At 38.1% G+C, this 18,912-nt stretch overlaps 2 protein-coding genes across 2 annotated transcripts; both read left to right on the plus strand.

Annotated features, from left to right (window-relative positions):
- The first annotated feature begins 1,808 nt into the window (after positions 1 to 1,808).
- Positions 1,809 to 3,853, plus strand: LOC122085498 (probable ADP-ribosylation factor GTPase-activating protein AGD14). Its single transcript, XM_042653953.1, has 3 exons — positions 1,809 to 2,539; positions 2,671 to 2,716; positions 3,249 to 3,853. Exons 1-3 carry the CDS (start codon positions 2,305 to 2,307, stop codon positions 3,301 to 3,303), a joined length of 336 nt encoding a protein of 111 aa, XP_042509887.1. The 5' UTR covers positions 1,809 to 2,304; the 3' UTR covers positions 3,304 to 3,853.
- A 9,325-nt stretch (positions 3,854 to 13,178) lies between these two features.
- Positions 13,179 to 15,019, plus strand: LOC122086958 (presenilin-like protein At1g08700). Its single transcript, XM_042655889.1, has one exon. It carries the CDS (start codon positions 13,468 to 13,470, stop codon positions 14,848 to 14,850), a length of 1,383 nt encoding a protein of 460 aa, XP_042511823.1. The 5' UTR covers positions 13,179 to 13,467; the 3' UTR covers positions 14,851 to 15,019.
- The last annotated feature ends 3,893 nt before the right edge of the window (positions 15,020 to 18,912 follow it).

The raw sequence follows: 18,912 nt of genomic DNA on the forward strand, positions 1-18,912 counted from the left end.
TCTTTTTTTTTTTTTTTTTTTGGGCTTTGGCTGCTTATGGCAATAACATGGTTATATAAATTCTTTTTGGGTTTGCTTAGTGACAATGGCAAAAAATTCATGCACATCAATGGCTTTTTGAGTGCATTGCCTCATGCTCTAATATTCTAGGCAATGTTGCTGTATTACTTTTTGTTGTAATGACTTTTTATTTTTGTAATTTAGAATGATTATATAATACAACGTAAAGATTTGAGCTTCAAACTTGCGCATTCTGATTACGTTAATTTCATTTATTGAGGTCTGTTGTCCAACTTTATTGACTCCAAGTTTAGACTTTCATCTTCAAGGTCTGACCCTAAATCTTACATACCGTATTTATTTGTTGTAATACTATATTTTAGGTTTCATTATCTTCTCTGTATGTTCTCATTTACACGGTTTTGTTGTGGATGTCTGGATTTTGGTTCTATCTGATGAGTAGGTACAGGGACATCGGGGCATCTTACATAACATTTATTTATTATAATCTCCAAATGCAAGCAAGTTTATAACCTTGATGCATTAATTTTTAATTTAAAAATTAATTATCACCATTATTAGTGACATTTAGTGTGTCATAAGGTCACATCTTTGCCACACAGCAGATGCGAGTGGGTCCTGTGGTAGAGGAACCTGCAGCTCTCTCACAGGTCAAGTTTCTGCTTGAAATAAGTACAAGAAGCATTAAAAAATGACCTAGCTTCGTGTCTAGGATCTTGCAATTGTAAGTCAAAAGTCAGAACTTGCATAGGTTTGGCTGGATTGCTGTTGCATAGACAATATTGAGTTGCCTGGCAGCCCAGTTCAGCCTAGGCCGCATATTCATGACATTAGCACCAGTAATTAATGGGGCAATTGGGATCAGGTTCATCCACAATCTGATTTACGCAACCTGATTTCATGCCAGGCTGGACCAAGCCTACTATATTTTGACAACATTTGCACCAGTAATTAATGGGGCAATTGGGATCAAGTTTGTCCAGAATCTGATTTACGCAACCTGATTTCATGCTAGGCTGGACCAAACCTACTATATTTTTGGTAGTTGACACATGATGCCATAAGTTTGAGTTAGGCTTGGGTTGAATCTTTTTTGCTTGGGAACTAAATGATTGCGTTTTTATAAGTCAGAAGTCAGAATTTGCCTAGGTTGGTGTTGCCTGGAGACCGTCAAGTTGCCTGGCGACCTAGGCAGTTCTTAGGCCACTTATTGATATTTGATAACATTAGTACAAATTTTTAACGATACAACTCAAATTAGGCATCTTGAACCTGATTGACCCAACCTGATTTCAGGGCAGGCTGGTCCATGCCAACTACATTTTAGTTAGTCTTTGGTGGATATCACATGACCATATATTGGGTTTGGCTTGGGTTAAGCCTCTGGCAACCCAACATAACGTACAACCCACCATTGTTCGTGATATACTTCTGTCCTGGATTCTGTTCTAGCCCTCCTGCTCTCTCTTTGCCTTAGGAAGTCAAATCCTAAACCTTGCAGTAAATGCTTCAAGGCACTCATTTGAAAACCTTGTGATGTTCAGGTGATATGTTGAAGCTTTCATCAATTTCTCTTTACCTTCTTTGTTGCCATCTGTACTAGTCTGCCAATTGGGATTCATCAAGAGATTGTGGCTAAATTTATCCTTAAAGAGTTTCTGCATATGAGAAGATGTAAGGCTAAGGCCTGAGATATTCTCACTAAAGGGCTGTATGCTTTGTTGTACTGATCTGATATCTTCTCAAAAAAATTGTTCTTTATTAGGGAAAAAAAAAGAAAAGAAAAGAGAGGAGGATGGTGGAAAGATCAGAACCCCAAATTACTGCAATTTCAAAATGAATGCACTCAGAACAGCCTTGATTGCGTTGAAAACCATAATTTTGGGATATTTTTTCTAAAGATTTCAAAGTTGTATCAATAATAGATAGTGAATTCATTGAAATTAGGTGGAAATGTAAGGAAAAATAGAGGTCAATGTTTGTTACTGAATTTTATGCAGGAGTTGGCTTGCAAAATTTGTCATGCCTATGGGAAATTTATTTTCTCTATGAACAATAATGTCAAAGTAATGCAAGTTAAACTACTTCTCTTGGCAACTGAAAAGAAGAAATGAAGAACCCTATGCCATGCACAGATAATCGTTGTAATGTGAGAGAGTACTATGATAGGAATGATTGGTTTCCTTTTGAAATACCTTTTTGTGGAAATATTTCTATATGAGTATATTTGATTCATTATTGCTTCACTGGTTACTCTCGTTGAGGTTATATCATATATGACTTATGGCTGGGGATTTGATGATGTTCTTAAATTTACATAGCTCAAAGTTGGATTTTCAAGACCACATTTTGCGCCTGTTTCCAGCTAATCTTACTTTCCGCTTGCAGTTCTTGGACATGAGCTCTTTGCAAGCTACACTACCCAATCCCCAGTTGCCGCCTGCCTTCCTAGGCAACCTAAGTCAGCCATGGTTCCCACAGAATCCAGTTACGCCTTATATTTCAGCTGCACCACAAGGTAATCTTCAGCCACTCCTTTCCTACTGTTAGTGATAGATGTTCATCTCGCCTCACCACCTTCCCCAGCTTCCCCTTTATTTCTTTTTTAATTCTCTTAATGCGATCTGGCTTTTGGTTCAAAATTTCTAGGGGGCTTACCTTACATGGCAGGTCAAGTGACAAGCTCTCAGTTGCCGTAAGTTGCCTTCCTACTCATTATTCTTCTCTGACTGATTTGCAATCTTTCATGAATATCATGCTTTAAGAAAGCATTATTTCTAGGGAGTGGGACTTCTCATCCCTATCGGAGGTCACAAGTTGGTCTCATATGATATTGGTGACATTATCCATCAACACATTACCATTTTTTGTTTTCCTGGTTTCGGTTTGTTATCTTACTAGCGAAACTTATTTGAGTTGTGCTTTTTGGTTTGTTAACCATCTGTGCATGTGTGAGACTTCCCTTATTTTCAGCTCCACATACCACCCCACCCCCACGGCCACCCCCACCCCCCAACACACCCCCCCCCAAAAAAAAAAAAAAAAAAAGAAGAAAAAAAAAGAAAAAGAAAAAAGGGGGGGGGGTTAAATTCAGTCAGTCTGATGATTGACTCTATTTTGAATTTGCTGTAATTTAATGGAATCGTTAATTGATCTATGTATTCTCAAGTTTGATTTGTAATGGTTGAATTGGCCTAGCCTAATTTCAAGCCATCCTTAATTGACAGGAATATTCCTTCACAAAGCCCTGTAGTACCTCTGGGTGGCAATCCTTTTGCCTAAGAGCAAGTGTGATGGAAACTTGCTGCATCATTCCCTATTGGTGTTCCGACTGCTAAAACTCCCTGAGGGGGGGGGGGTTCAGGGTTGTGCTCCTGTCTATATTCCTTTTGCAGTAAACTATGTTGTAGAATTCCTCTTCGAACATCATGACACATGAAATTTGAAGTGCTTTTCGGGAAGTTTGGGCCATGGGAGCTTTTCCAGACGACAGGTCGGGGGAAATTAGCAAAGTATCATCTTATGGACAGGGTGTTGCGAGAAAATCAACGAATTATCATCTTATGTTCAGTGGCATGGTAGTCTGGGTTACTCTTAGAAATGCTCTCTCCCTGTGGAGGTGTGGAATCCTAAGCCTTGATTGGTAGTGGTGAAGTGTTGTATTGCTGCCTCTTAATATTTATTGTAATTTATTTTTCTTGTGCAATGGTGCCTGTAATTTCATTCTTTATTAGTGTGTTGGATCCACTTTTGAGTGCGTTCATTAGTCTTTTGAGTATGATATTAAACATTTGCCATCTATATAGTTTGAGCCTACTTTGAAGAACATAAATTACATTGTGCTATGGTAATGTTTTCCCTTGCTATGTATGGAATGAGTGTTGAGTTCGAAGTAGTTCTATTGCTTCCATTAGAAATTGTTTGAACTCAATTTTATTTGGGCAAATGTTCTTTAAAATGGTTACTAACCAGGCTCAACTCAGGAGTTGATACGCGATCATAAGTCGACTCCTGGGATGATCCCCGATTTTCACTCGGTAGAAGGAATTGGCATACCAAGCAAGAAAAGCTGATTGTAGACCACCCATTGGGCGTAAGTGAGCCTTTGGCTTGCCTTGTTCTAGCGTGCTAGTGTGCTTAGGGAGTTGCTTGTTTAGTAAGGCCGTTGCTTGTTGGTATAGAATTCAATTCCCTCTCATCTCCCCCTATTGGAAACGCTGAAGTCAGCTGTGGCTTATAAATAGGAAGATGAGGAAATGACGGGGGAAGGATATTCATATGTTATTATGATATGAAGATTGATGTTCATATTGGAGTATTTGCTCACTTCAGCATCACATCAAGGTGGCAGTATTCGGACCTATGGCCTTCTAAACCCATAACAGATGAACTGACCGGACTCTGCTACACCTCGTATCACTCCGTGAAGTCTAACCACCTGATCGACCAACACTTGGATCAAACTTGCCCATCCTTTTTTTGGCACAGGCATATGAGAACCAATCCGATTAATCAATTGCTTTTATTAAATCTGTCCCCAATTGCTCCCTTACATGAAATCCGTCTCACTCCCGGCTACCTGAAGAGCATCCCTTATGTCATGCACATGACATGTTTTAAAGATGGGTTACTCCTAATGTCAGTCTAGCTCGTTGTTGCTTGACTTGACCATCTTAGAATGACAAAATGAGGTGTTTACAGTTTATAAATTCGCAGCATATGAAATTAAAGTAGTAAATTTTATAATTTAGTTACTATTTAGAGAAGTTTGATCACAGGCAGAAAAGGGTGAAGGGAATGCCAGAGTTGAGGAGAGGAAGGAAGATCTACAGTGAAAAATTAAAGAGGGAGAGAGGTGGATATTTTAGTTTTGATCAGAAGGGTTTTGTTAACTAAATATCATGGAGTGAACTGATCAAAATCTAATACAGCTACAGATCTTTTCTTAGCTCCATCTGCTGGATCCTATTATGTACTTAAAAGTCTACTATTTATCTGCTTAAAGAAGGAAAATATTACATGATCCAAGTTTTACATTTCCTTTCACAAGAAACATGATTATTACATTCAGATCTACAAAGATCTCAGGGCTCCATTTTCACCTGGAAATAAACTGAGTCCGGAAACAAGCCACAAAGCATACTCTAAAAAAGATTGAACTGAGAAGTGTTAAAAGATACAAAGTTTATTTGTATAAGAGGCTAGCTCCCCAATGTTTGATCATAAAATTGGTGAGTGAATCCAACTCCTTTGGGTCGTCGATCTTACCGCTGTTATCGCTGTCGTGACGCCAGAGAGCATACCATGTTCTAAAGCCAGGAGCATGGAAGCCCTTGTCATGGAAAAAATTCTTGAGCTCTTCCTTTGTTATGGATCCATCATGATTGACATCAATTTGAGCTATTAACTGCTTCTTAAGCTCCTCAACTGACGGTTGGATATGAATTCCTTTGGACACAACTACTGGAGCAGTAACCATGTTTAGTGCTATAGAGGAATGGATGACCAAGGGAAGGTTAAAAGAGAGAAGAAGAAAGGACTATCCTACTAAGGGCAAGGAATATATGGCCTTTTATAGAGCTCCTCAAGCACCTCCTGAGGTTGAGACTTGAGCCTTTATTCTCACTGATCTCAATTGGCAATCAAGAAGTGGAAGTTACTTTAGGAATTTTCTGTTTCTTTAATGGCCGCATCACTTTTCAGGCACAAAGCAGATATTCTTGTGTGCTGTGAAGGACGGATTCTGTTCATATTTTCATATGAGAACCATGCTCGTATGCTCCTTGGTGGACATGAGAAAAATGACCAAATTTTCCTGAGACTCACAGTGTCACACCCATGGCGACCCAGACGATAGGGGGAGAGGGTGGGCATCTGGACTGTCCCATCATCCAGTCACTAGTGAAGAAACATTTTATCAAAAAAAAAGAAAAAGAAAAAAATCTTGTTTTGTTACATTGAACTACACACAGACCATACCCTATCAATAGCTTAATTAGTAAAGTACATACTACCTGTACGTGAAGAAAAGGGTGACTTCTCTTCATACGTAGAAGATGATCTATGCAAATATAGACAAGCTTTCATTTTATTCCAAGAGAAAAGGAATTTTTTTTTTGGTGGGGGGGTCAAAGAAAAGATTATCTATAAAGGAATCACTTTTTTTGCCACTTGGTTCCAATAATCAAGAAGATAAGAATCATATCTATTTTCTTTACACATTTGTGGAACATCTGGTGGAGGATCAGTGCTCCAGGTGGAGTCCAACTCTAGGAAGAAGGACGGTCAGGGAAAGGGAAGACTCGAACTCAAGACATGCTATGGGAGAAGCTGCTTTAATAAGCAATAGCTTAACCAACTGCACTAACAGTTGTTGATAAGAATCACATTCAGGACCATTCTTTTTCCACTTATTCCCTTTTGGGTAAATGAATACATGGCTCATTCAACCTAAAGGTTGAGGAATCACGTATCCTTTTTCTAGCCAAAAACTCCATGTCCATAGAAATTCGAATCATGCGTCTCTGGAAGACTCGGTGGTGATGTCACTGATGATGTGTAGAAACTATATTCCTCTCTCATATATATATATATATATATATATATTCTTATGACTTGAAAAGATAATATAATAATTTTGATCATTGGATATTTAATGAATGATTTAAATTGATCACATGTTAATTTTTTGATCCAAGTATAATTATGGGAAAAGAATCTTGGACCCATCAGGATAGGGTATGATAGCACCTTTATATTTCTCTCTCTCTTCCTCGCAAGATGATTTTTCTATCCTCCAATATAGGATACTCTTTTACCGCAGCTTATTGATGTGCTACTCTTTGCCATTTTCAATGCTTCATCATATCATCTGACCAACTCCATTTGCACTGAAAATCATCTACAACTAGAGAACCATATGGGGTCTGTGTGCCCACCAAATTTAAACCTCATACAATTTGCCATGGAAGGGTTAGATGATCTTCATTATCGATGACTATATTTGTGGTTTTATGCTTGGAGATTATTGTGGTCAAATAGTTATTGTTTGCCAAGAAAATGGTTTCTAATCCGGTATGCCTTCTGTGCCTCAAGTGTGATGAATCTATAATCCATGCATTGTTTTAATGTGAATTTGCTACGATGTGTTGGAAGACTTGTTCCTCAGTTTCTTAAAGCTTCTACTGGCTTTCTTGATAAAGGGGATTCAATTTTTCAGTGGATAACTCTGGTATGGTTTATACGGGAGGTTCGGAATTATTATGTTTAGCCATACTAATTTGTTCATATCCAATCAAAATCCACTAGTTGTTATTGAGGCTCTCTTTGGTGATTTTAATTTGTATTTATTAATTATTTTTTAAAAATTATTTGTGAAAATAAATTATGGACCACAAATAGTATTCGTTTGTTACTATTTACAAAATAGATTATATAATGAGAAAATATGTTTCAGTTTTCACCTACAACTTTGAGCTTTGAGCAAGATGATAGGATTTGAGGTTTTTTATTAGAAAAGTATAAAATATACTGAAGTTACTTATTTACTATTGATTTTGGGTAGTTTAGCACACGTGCTCATTTAGGCTCTCTTTGGCATGATTTCTAGTTGTATTTATTAACTATTATTTAGAAATTATTTGTGACAAAAAATTATGGACAAAAAATAGTATTCGTTTGGTTACTATTTATAAAATAGATTGTATAGTGAGAAAATATGTTTCAGTTTTCACCTTCAGCTTTGAGCTTTGAGTGAGAGAGATGATAGGATTTAAAGTTTTTATTGGAAAAGTATAAAACATACCGAAGTTACATATTTACCATTGATTTTGAGTAGTTTAGCACACATGCTCGTTTAAGATAGTAAAAATCAACATTAATGATTTGTTGCCACAAATCACAAATTACAAATAGCTTGAGAGTAATTTGTGATTTGTGATTTATTCTAATTTATTATAGGGAAAATGTTGGGTATGCCGTTGATATCAAGTATGCTAGCACCTATTATGTCTATTTCTCTCTTCCCTTTTTCTAAAACGACCCTTATATCCTTCCTGAATGATACTCCGTCATGTGTTCCTATTGGTGCTATCCGCTAGCATACTTGATATCAGCGGAGTACCTATCTCTCTCCCTTTATTATAAATAGAAATAAGTGCTATAAATTATACCAAACATTTGTAAACTTAAAAATAAGTCAAATAAATACAAATAGAAATCAAACCAAAGAGAGCATTAAGATAGTAAAAATCAACATAAATGATTTGTTACCACAAATCACAAATAGTTTGAAAGTAATTTGTGATTTGTGATTTTTTTTTAATTTATTATAGAAATAAGCGTTATAAATTATAACAAACACTTGTAAAAATAGAAATAAGTCAAATAAATACAAATAGAAATCAAACCAAAGAGAGCCTGAGTTAAACCAATAATAACTTAGAATTCTAGTTCTCTAAATAGCTTGATTGGGCTATTATCTAGTTAGACCTCCACATTAGGAATGATTGAGTGATATTCGATTTGGACTTGAACTTGACATATTTAACAAATGGATCAAGCGTGTTTCAAAATTTCTCTATTGAGTTTATCAGTGTGGACTTGGGATTGACATCCCTCAAAATTGTACATTGAGAATAGACTTGATGGCTTGTCCGAATGTCCTGAGGATGGCAATATTGGTATGGAAAGATATTTTTGTCCAAAAAATAAATAATAATAAATAAATAAAACAAATAAAAACCCTATGCTCCATCCAACAAATGGATTCTTTGGAAAAAGAAAATCACTTGGTTATATTTAATGTGGCCACATGGGTAGGTAGATAATGGATCTATGTCAAAGTGAACTACTCACCATTTCTTGATCAAAATTTGTCCCATAACAATAAGTATGGAAAGTATCTAAAGTGAGTCTAAGACAATAAAATTATAAGAAAACCACTGGATTTCATTAATATGAAAAGAAATACTAAGGAAAATATTATTTTGTGAAGCTTCAAACTCGATTTCTTTTTTCAAGATGAAATCCCACCAAAGAAATGAGTGTTGGGTTCTCCATCATATGGATCCACTTAGATTGGTCACATGCTAAGTTGGGCCCCGGGGGGGGGGGGGGGTTTAAACTAGAGGTAACAAATGTTGGTCCATATCCCTGACTTAAACTGACTGGTTGAAGTTCCACCTACATTTGTTACCCGAAAAAAGTATGAGGTACCTATATCTACCAAAAGGCATGGCACAATAATTAGAACTAAAAATTTTCTTTTTACATGGTTCCAAGCTGAAAATATATAGTCTTTGTTAATAGGAAACATGCTACAAAGTACTTTTCAGAAGACTAAATGTCTTAAAGATAAAAAGGAGAAAGAAAGACCCGGAAGTCTTAAAGACACAAAGGAGAAAGATGACTGATCTATTTACTACTTTCAGCAAATTCTACATATAGAGTTTAAGGCGAGGGTTTCCTGAGCAAGCAGACCATGAGCTGCGGAGCAAGGTCATTTCACGTAAGTAGAAGAGCTAGTGTATCCTATCCTAACAGCTCAGAGAATCTTTTTCCTAAAGTTTATTTGTTCTTCTTCGGGTCAACCCCCCAATTCTTTTTCACATACTCATCCACCAACAAATCTAATTCTTTCTCTTCATCAATTTTACCGTTGTGGTTGATGTCAAGATGCCGGACAACAAACCATGTTCTAAGGCCTGCAAGATGGTAACCCTTGCGATGGAAGAATTTCTTGAGCTCGTCGCGACTAATTGAACCATCCTTATTGGAATCAATTTCCTCCATTACATGCTTCTTAAGCTCCTCAAAGGATCGTGGGGCTTCCTTGAGAACACATACAGGCATGTTTGCAACAGTGAGAGAATAAGGGGGAGGTTGAAGAGAGAAGCAATTAAGTGATAAATTCACTTGCCCTACTAAGTTGAATGGAATCAATGGCCTTTTATAGAGCTCAAGCTTCTTTATCTTCTGGTTGAGCCTTTATTCTTCCTTATCTGAATTGGTAATCAGAAAGTAGAAGTACCTGTCATTCGTTTTTTTTCCCCCACCTCAAATGGCCCACATCACTTGGCGAACACAAAGCAATTATTCTTCATTTTGAAGATAATACCATTGTTATTTTTTGCTTTCCGTCTATATAAATGAAACAATGTCCATTAATTATTATTACTAACAAATTGTATAGAGAAGGGAACAGATAAGATTGACAAAAGAGGTAAGCAAACATCTGAATAGTTCTTCAACAAACGACATTAATCCAGATATGATTTCAACTGAATCTATCATTATTGTCGCTCGTATTCTTTGATCCGTCATATTGATCCTTAAATTCATTTTATCAATACTTACTTACATTAAGGCTGCGTTTGGTAATGTTTTAAAAAAATGTTTCTAGAGTTTTTTTGCTCTATGGGAACGAAAACCACAGAATAAAGCGTTTAGTGCATTTATGGTGTGTTTCATTTTATTTTTTTTGAACAAAAAGTGAAAAAAAAATGAGGAAAAAAACGAGAATTTACGGAACGACAAAAGGTAGTTCCGTCGTTCCAGTTTCGTTAAAAAAAAAAACGACGTTTTGACACAGAAATTGAAGCTTTTCGTTTTTGACATGAAATGTCATTTCTAGAACAAAAACCTTATGAAACGCAACCTAAGGATAATTGATTGATTTACAATTAGAAATTGTTTGTTACATTGAACTAAACACAGGCATACCCTCTGCCAAGGATTTAGTTTTTCTTTGCCAAAGGTGAATAGAGAGAAATTGGTCCCTTTTACTTGATTTGTTCCAAGAAAGGGATTCCTTTTGCCACTTGCTTCCTACCTTTAAGGAATGAGTATCATATCTCTACTTTTGTTTTTGAGACACTTCAAAGGAATATCTTGTGAAGGACCAGAGCTCAAAGAATAAAGAATTCAGGACTCATTCAAGGGGTTGAGCGCCTTGAGGCATCGGTTTTCCATAAGATAGAAAAGAATTGACCACGTGTCTCCCCACCTAAGAGACACTCATGTCAACAAAACTATGTACTTGATATGATTCTTCACCAAATTAATGGTATATTTAAGCATTCTTTTTAGACTAAAAGATTCTTTCCTTAGGCCAACCATTTTTCTTTCTTTCTAGTTAGCACATTTAATAGTGGTACATGAAAAGATAATATGACAATGGGAAAAAAAATGTTTATTGGTTGTGTGGCAATTGTGCTAGATATAAGATTATAGATGATTGGGAGTTGGGCGAATTTACCATACGACCTTTTGTGAAATAAAAATTTTCATTCACATTGATACCTTTGTATACATTCTTGTTGGCTCCGATGCCCATTCTGACACCGGTGCAAGATCCACATAACTAGGCAATGATCTCTCCATTTGGATCCTCTTCATCCGACTGTACCCTCCCAAATCCATACAGCCGGATGAAAAGGATCTGGACTCGTGATTTCTTCATGCTATAACAATTCTGACTATTAGATATTTAGGATATTGTGTATACCCTAAACATCTGGTGCCATGGACCCTCCCACAGAGAAAGACCTAAGCAACCACAAGTGAGATGGTCCCAAAACCGGCAACGTGGGCCCTCCTAGAGAAAGAAAGACCTTAGCAACCACAAGAGAAATGGTCCCACATCAAAAACCCAAATCCTCCATTGAGAGCAGGCTATTGGTAGGCTGCTTCCTCTTTGTTTCTGCTCATCATACATTATATATAGACACTTAGATGTTCGAACAAAAGCAGAACAATCCATTGAAATAGACAAATCAAGAAGGTGACCTCCTGGATGATCGGGTTGCGTAAAGGACCAATTGAACACGAGATCTCCATAATTGGCAAAGAGATGCACCACGATTTTGGGAGGGAGATGTAGGAGGGGGAGAAATCAGCCAGGTTGAGGAGAGGAGATGCAGAGGGTGGCAATAGCGGTAGAATAGGAAAAAGGGATGCGACGTGGAATGAGTGTTAAAGCTTTCATCTTAAAATCATCTGGTTTTAAGAGACACCTATTATGACTCTTATATTTGGTAATTAGAGTCATCCACAACTAATATGGGATTATCTTCTACCGGAGGATAAAAGTGTTTTTACCTAAGGTGTTTCTTACACCCTTCACATAAATACGATTTTTATTATTATTATTATTTCTTCTCTTAACTTAAGAAAAAAAGAAAAAAAAACCCTTATGAGAAGACTTAATCAATGTTCTAAGTCAAGAAATGAATACAGGAAAGCTAAAATGTCTCATTATTAAAAGAAAAAAAAAATTTATGAGCTTAATGCGGTCCCTAGACTCCCTACACCTCACCCTCATAAATAATTTTTTCTTTCGTTGGAGAAAGAATACTGCCTGTAGCGTAGGCAAGCACCTCATTATGCCTCTCTCTCTCTCTCTCTCTCTCTCTTCCTTCATATGAAATGATATGTTTACTCTTTATTATGTTAGGAAAAATAGACTTATGTTAGGAAAATAGACATAATGAGACACTAACGTACACTAGGCAGGTAGAGAGTGAACTCAATTCCTAAAAAATTACATTGTGAAATACAGTAAGGAAACATTGTAGGTTTAGATAATCTTTCCTATTTTGAAAAAGAAAAAAAACATTGTCTAGTTCGTAACCCCTACCCCTACGCCTAAACAAATAAGATTGCAAAATTATCACCACATATGAAATAAAACATCCCATCCATGTATATGCCCTTATGTGCTAGTCCAAGGGCTACATGACTAGGCAATGATCTTTTGCCTCCTTTAAATGAGAAAAAGATTGCTACGACGCCCATGTGTAGATTGCTTCACATGCCTTTAACATCTCACCCATGGACCTCATATTGTCTCACCTTGTTAAACCCTTTTATGGACAATTCAATTTTTCACCCCTCATTGGTGTAAAATTGCACTTTAACATTTAGCTAATCCGTTGAAAATTAGGAAAATCGCCTAGATCTATTAGATAAGAAAATAAATTACAAAACAAGCAGGGTTGAGTTTGTTCGACATCAGGGAGAGGGTTCTTTCTGATGCGGGTGTGCAATTACAGGAGTTGGAGGAGGTAACATGAAAAAACTGTAAAATAAGGGGGTATTTAAGACATTTTATAGAATAGGAGAATAGAAGCTACAGTAATATAGGTGGGAGCGTGCTTTTTGGGTTTTAAGCTGGCGTTGTGGGAAACTTCATGCGTCGGAGCGTGCAGGCAGCGACTTTCCGAATTCATCCTTCTCCCTCCAGTCCTGCCGCTGTACCGCACTTTCCTTTCTCTGAATGACTACTTTCCTTTCAAAATCTCACATTGAAAACGCTCTGTACTTGAGAGAGAGAGAGAGAGAGAGAGAGAGGGACGATGATGATCGTCTCGTCATCTTATCTCTTCCATTGATGTAGCTCCCCGTCGTGAAGACTACCCACTACCTGTTTTGCGAAATTCCTCAACCATGGAAACTAGCATTCTCGAATCGATTGGCGTCGAAATCATCGGCGTAATGTCTCCCGTATCGATCTGCATGTTCTTAGTCGTCCTCTTAGTGTACACCTTGACCCCGGCCTCTCCCGACCCGGTCCAAATACGCTCTGCAGCAACCTTAGTGTACCTGGAGAGCCCCTCCGATTCGACCGCCCAGAAGTTTGAAGGCGCATTGCTTAATGCTGCAGTCTTCGTCATCCTCATAGCCGCTGTCACTTTCCTCCTTGTCGTTCTCTACTACTACAATTTCAACAATTTCTTGAAGAATTACATGCGCTTCTCTGCTTTCTTCGTTTTGGGATCTATGGGCGGAGCGATCTTTCTGTCTATAATCCAACATTTCTCGATCCCTATTGATTCTATTACGTGCTCCATTCTGCTTTTCAACTTTACTGTGGTGGGTGTTCTGTCGGTTTTCTCTGGTGGGATTCCGATAATCTTACGGCAAGGCTATATGGTTCTTCTTGGGATAATTGTTGCGGCTTGGTTTTCCAAGTTGCCTGAATGGACGACCTGGGTTCTGCTTGTGGCCCTGGCTGTGTACGATTTGGTTGCCGTGTTGGCCCCTGGCGGTCCATTAAAGATCTTGGTTGAGCTCGCGTCGAGCCGGGACGATGAGCTTCCGGCTCTGGTATACGAGGCTCGCCCTACCGTATCCCCAAACCGTGGGGGTTGTGGATCGTCGACGGCTTCTGCCTTGGGCCTTTTAGTTACTGGGTCTTCGGAAGACTCAGGCTCCGTTGAGCTTCAGCCGGTGCCACGGAATAATGAAAATCGTCTTGGGGTTGTCGACGCTGCAAATGTTCGGGCTCGGCAGACAGATAATAACAGAGTAGATGAAGAGTCATCCCCTTTGGTTACTAGCTCGGCCGAGAGAAGGCCGATGAGCAGTGGAGGTTCTGAGTCTGACTACTCCACGGCGGAATTTAGGTCACTACAAGCTCATCTCTATGGCAGTCAGGAGTCTGAGATTGTTGTTGATGAGGAAATGTCACCCCTTGTTAATATGCGTTTGGGGAGTGAGAGAGAACAGACGGGAAATCGAGGCAGTAGAAGCAATGGTACTGAGATTCCTGTGATAGAAACACGAGGTATCAAACTGGGTCTTGGGGACTTTGTTTTCTACAGTGTTCTCGTGGGTAGAGCTGCAATGTATGATCTGATGACTGTGTATGCTTGTTACCTTGCAATTATATCTGGACTTGGATGCACATTGATTTTGTTGTCTGTGTGCCAAAAGGCCCTGCCTGCCCTCCCGATATCTATCATGTTGGGTGTCACATTTTACTTCTTGACGCGGTTATTAATGGAACCCTTCGTTGTTGGGTTATCCACTCATTTGATGATGTTCTGAAGGCTTCCCTTTATATTAGATTTCTACACCATAGATACCATTGTTTCTAGTGATATTAGGGTTTTACACCATCAAATGAGTTCATCCATGCATGATCTCTTCTGCATCTTGCTGTACTGTAACTTTTATGTATTATTCCAACTTTCATAATCAAATTTAACTTTTTTTATACTGTCTTTTGTTCCATGATTTTATAATGATGAGGGAAGAACTATTGTGATGATTTTGGATGCTTAGGATTGTAGTGGATTGATTTTAAAACTAACTTTTGATGTTGATGAACTCTTAATGAAGTTTTTCCTAGCTGAGAGTCCATCTGGAATGTGCAACACATGAGTTTATAGTACGTGTTCATCAAGTTGAGATCTTTTGCAATTTGTTTGAGTAGAGTAGTACTCTGATTGGAAATTTTGATTTATTACAAGCTGGGGGGTTACAAAAGTCTCCGTAGTGTTGCAGAGATGTTTATACATTAATGGAAACCTGTGTTGAATGAGGAGATATTTGAAAAAAGAGTAAAAGTTTCATATGAACTTTGTAGGGAGTACAAAATGAACATGACTGCACATTCATGATTCATGAACTATTGGAGGCATGCATCTAATAGGAAGAAAGGAACATGGCTAACTGAGGTTATGAGGTAGATTGAAAGCTTGAAGTTGTGGCCCCATTCATCTGAACCAGGCTGCCATAGCATTGCCACTCCACATATCTACTTTATTTTCTCCAAATCAGTAGGGACTTTACTGACTGGATTTGGTCTGGATTTGAATAAACTCAACTTGACATGCCCCACTGAATGGGGTGAGGCAGGATATAATGTGGAGACACTCAATCAGAAAAGTAAGAAGAGAAAAAGCAGTTGAAATATCTTAGGCAAACAGTAAGAATAGCATTTTTCTTGTAGGACTTGGGCACATATTTGTGAAAATTTTATTAAAATAAAGGCAAAATTGCCACATCTCGGCCCAACATGATAAGCTTATAGGGCCAGCCCATGCACTGTCATATGGCAGGATGATGTGGCAATTCCAATTGCTGGATAGAAAGGTCAATGTCTCGATTGGCAACATGTCAAATTTCAGACCCAAATTCAATCAAATACACTTGTATATCTTCATGCATTCCAACTGTTGGCATGCTCCCTCGTGCAATCCTGGATTTCCAAAGCTTTAATTTGCCAATTGGTCAACTCCAAATAGGCTGAAACCTGACAGGTGGGGTGAGGGAACTTCGGGTCTACCTCTTCATGGGGTCCCTTTAGAGATGCCACGTTGTAGATTTGTGTGCCTACCATATAGGATAAACTTTACCCTCAAATAAAATACGGAAGAACCCATATAGGAAGTTATCAAACCTTTGAGACCTTTAACTGTCCTCCCAATCATTTTCATGGTCAAGGTGACCTCAAAAATTTGTGACCGAAAGCCTTCCACATGGGATTCCTTTAACGTCTCTGTTTCCACATCACAAAATCAATCCATATTGACACCTTGGCAGCTAGCATTTTTGTTAAGTTTTTCTCTTTTTCAGTTTTCTGATTTAAGCCCTATCAAATCTTTCCACTTTTTACTCAATTCAGATTGTCTGTTATGTCTTCCTTCTATCCTCTCGCCTCCTCATCCTTCCCTCCTTTCCTTTCTCCTAACCAATTGTACCCAAACAATGGGTCGCCATTATACACAGTTTTTGCATCTTTACTTTGAAACAATTGGTATGTCAGCAGACAATTCTTAAGATACTTCATACACCTTGCTTCAGTTCTTGTGGCAACTGGCAACATCATTTTCAAGGTCTACCTCTTTATGGAGAACCATACAAAGATGTTGGAAGTGGGCACTAAGATCATCATCTTGACTAATGACTAATCCTAATTTCTACTCCTATTTTTACAATAAACACACTCAGTATAATTTGCCCTTGTGTTTTAGAGGTCTTGAGTCTTATGTTGTGCCTAACCTTGAGGTGTGGCTCATGGAAAACTTTTCTAAATGGACATCTCTATGAGTGAGATTCTAGGTCTAGTTCCTAAGAGAAGTTCAGAATCGTCTTCTGAATCATGGCTGTAGCGAACAGGATCTGAAACCAGTATCTGGAAATTAGAAGAGAGAGAGAGGATAGAAAAGAGAATGATGGGAGAGAGGATGTGCTGAACCACGATAGACTCAGCTTCCTGCAGTTTATTTATAGCTTAGCAATTAGACTGTTAGTAGGATTCCTACGAACAGTCAATGTCTAATCACTAGGGGAATAAAAGTAAGACTTAAACTAACAGCAAACTACTAACTCAGCTAACCTCTATCGCAATAGGGACACTCCCCCTATCATGATCACTAATGAAGAACATCACCGCCAACTGTACTGCGGGGGAGAAGACATACATAACTTAACAATAGGAAACTGTGGTAGAGAAAGGGTTGATTGTCTGAAGGAAACAAATCCAGAATAGGAATATTCAAGCAAGAAGGATAAGTGATTGCAAGTTGTACAAAGCAATAGTGGGGAAAGTGGGAATGTTATCTTGGATGTGTTTTTTTTTTTTTTTTTTTTTTCTATCAGTACCTACTCTATAGAATTGGGGGAGGGGAGGTAATGGCCAGGAGGCTCGGACTTGTGAACTCCTAGTGAGCGTGGGCTTAGCGCACCACAGCTTCATCAAATATGCTAGGCAGCTGTTATTAGTATCTTGGATGTGTTGAATTGCAGAGAAACTGTGATTTGTACCCTGGAAAGAGTTGTGACTTGGGTCCAGCTCAACTAAACCTATTTGACTCGATGGAACCATCCTGATTTTTTCTAGAGTTGGTTGGGTTTCTCATATCTTAATTGTGTTGTATGGAAAGTCAGCTGTATTAAAATTTGAAAATCATGCTCTGTTTGGCTCGACTTTGGACTGCCTGATTTGATTTGGTTACTTGAAACAAACTAGTTGTCTTTTGTTTATGTATGTGTATATTTATATAAACTAGCTGAAAACATTGAAGAAGCTTGGCCAAGCCTAATTTTTCTTTAAGTTTCTTGTGCCACTTTCTCTGTCTTCATGGATTCAGCTGAATCTATTTGCATGGGATAGTGGAAATGGTGTTAAAACTTTGCATCACTTGGAAAGAGAGGTGAAATAATGTGGAGGTTCCTGTAATGGAGTATGAGTATCTAGGTAGGAATAACAGGATCCTTTCAAGAAACACTGGTATTCCTATGTAGGTTTCATTGATTTGATCTGTTTTTGAGTAGTACATTGTGCCACTAAGATAGATATGCTTTGGGACAGACATCTTTATGGATTCCATTTCACAGATCATTGTTATTAGATATATCCAGACCCAATTTCCCAGAACTTTTGCTTGAAAAGAGTGATAAGATGCAACCTATATTTATGTCCTCTGGGCAATTCTGGTCTCTAGGTGTTTCTGCCTTCCTGGTGCATTCAGAGATCCAATAGTGTTTTGATGTTCTTCCCCCATTTTTTTTTCTATTATACATCGTTGTGGATGTTGATATATACATATTATTTTTGATTGGATAGTAACATGATACAGAGACAGGAGGTTGGGTGTTCGATCACTGGTATGTGTGATGGGTTTGTGTTGTGTGTTGGTGTGCCCCAACGCCTTGTCCCTAGGTGCTACATGATGGCACCAGGGTGTTGATGTCATGTGCAAAGCCTTGTGTGTGTGTGGGTCTGCACGTGCGGGGTGGTGGTGATTTATATTATTGGTGTGGTGTATATTGTTGTGTGCCCTGCCTAACAGCTTGAGCTTTATGGATGAGCAGGTTGGATATAAGTTATTAGATTCTTTGTAATATAATCAATTTTGTATTGCTAGTTGGGTTTTGAGTTGGTCCTGCTAGTCTTGGGATAATTTCTTGCCATCTTACATCGAAAGACCTTTTGGAGTCCCTGTGGAAGTCAAAATTGTAGTTGGGTGCCTCTAAAATTGTTTTCAAGTCAATTAGGAAATATTTTCGTTTGTTACCTTAAGGAATGCTTAATTGTAGTTATTTTCATCAAATTTAGTCATCTAATTGTTTTAAATCTGTGAGGGTGAGCCTTGGAGCAGC

The sequence above is a fragment of the Macadamia integrifolia genome, chromosome 8 (assembly GCF_013358625.1).
Source record: "Macadamia integrifolia cultivar HAES 741 chromosome 8, SCU_Mint_v3, whole genome shotgun sequence".
Taxonomy (NCBI): domain Eukaryota; kingdom Viridiplantae; phylum Streptophyta; class Magnoliopsida; order Proteales; family Proteaceae; genus Macadamia; species Macadamia integrifolia.

Coding starts and splice junctions, on each gene's coding strand:
- LOC122085498 (XM_042653953.1), top strand. CDS start 2,305: ATGGCTGGGGATTTGATGATGTTCTTAAATTTACATAGCTCAAAGTTG. Junction 2,540..2,670: donor TATTTCAGCTGCACCACAAG/GTAATCTTCAGC, acceptor CAAAATTTCTAG/GGGGCTTACCTTACATGGCA. Junction 2,717..3,248: donor GTGACAAGCTCTCAGTTGCC/GTAAGTTGCCTT, acceptor CTTAATTGACAG/GAATATTCCTTCACAAAGCC.
- LOC122086958 (XM_042655889.1), top strand. CDS start 13,468: ATGGAAACTAGCATTCTCGAATCGATTGGCGTCGAAATCATCGGCGTA.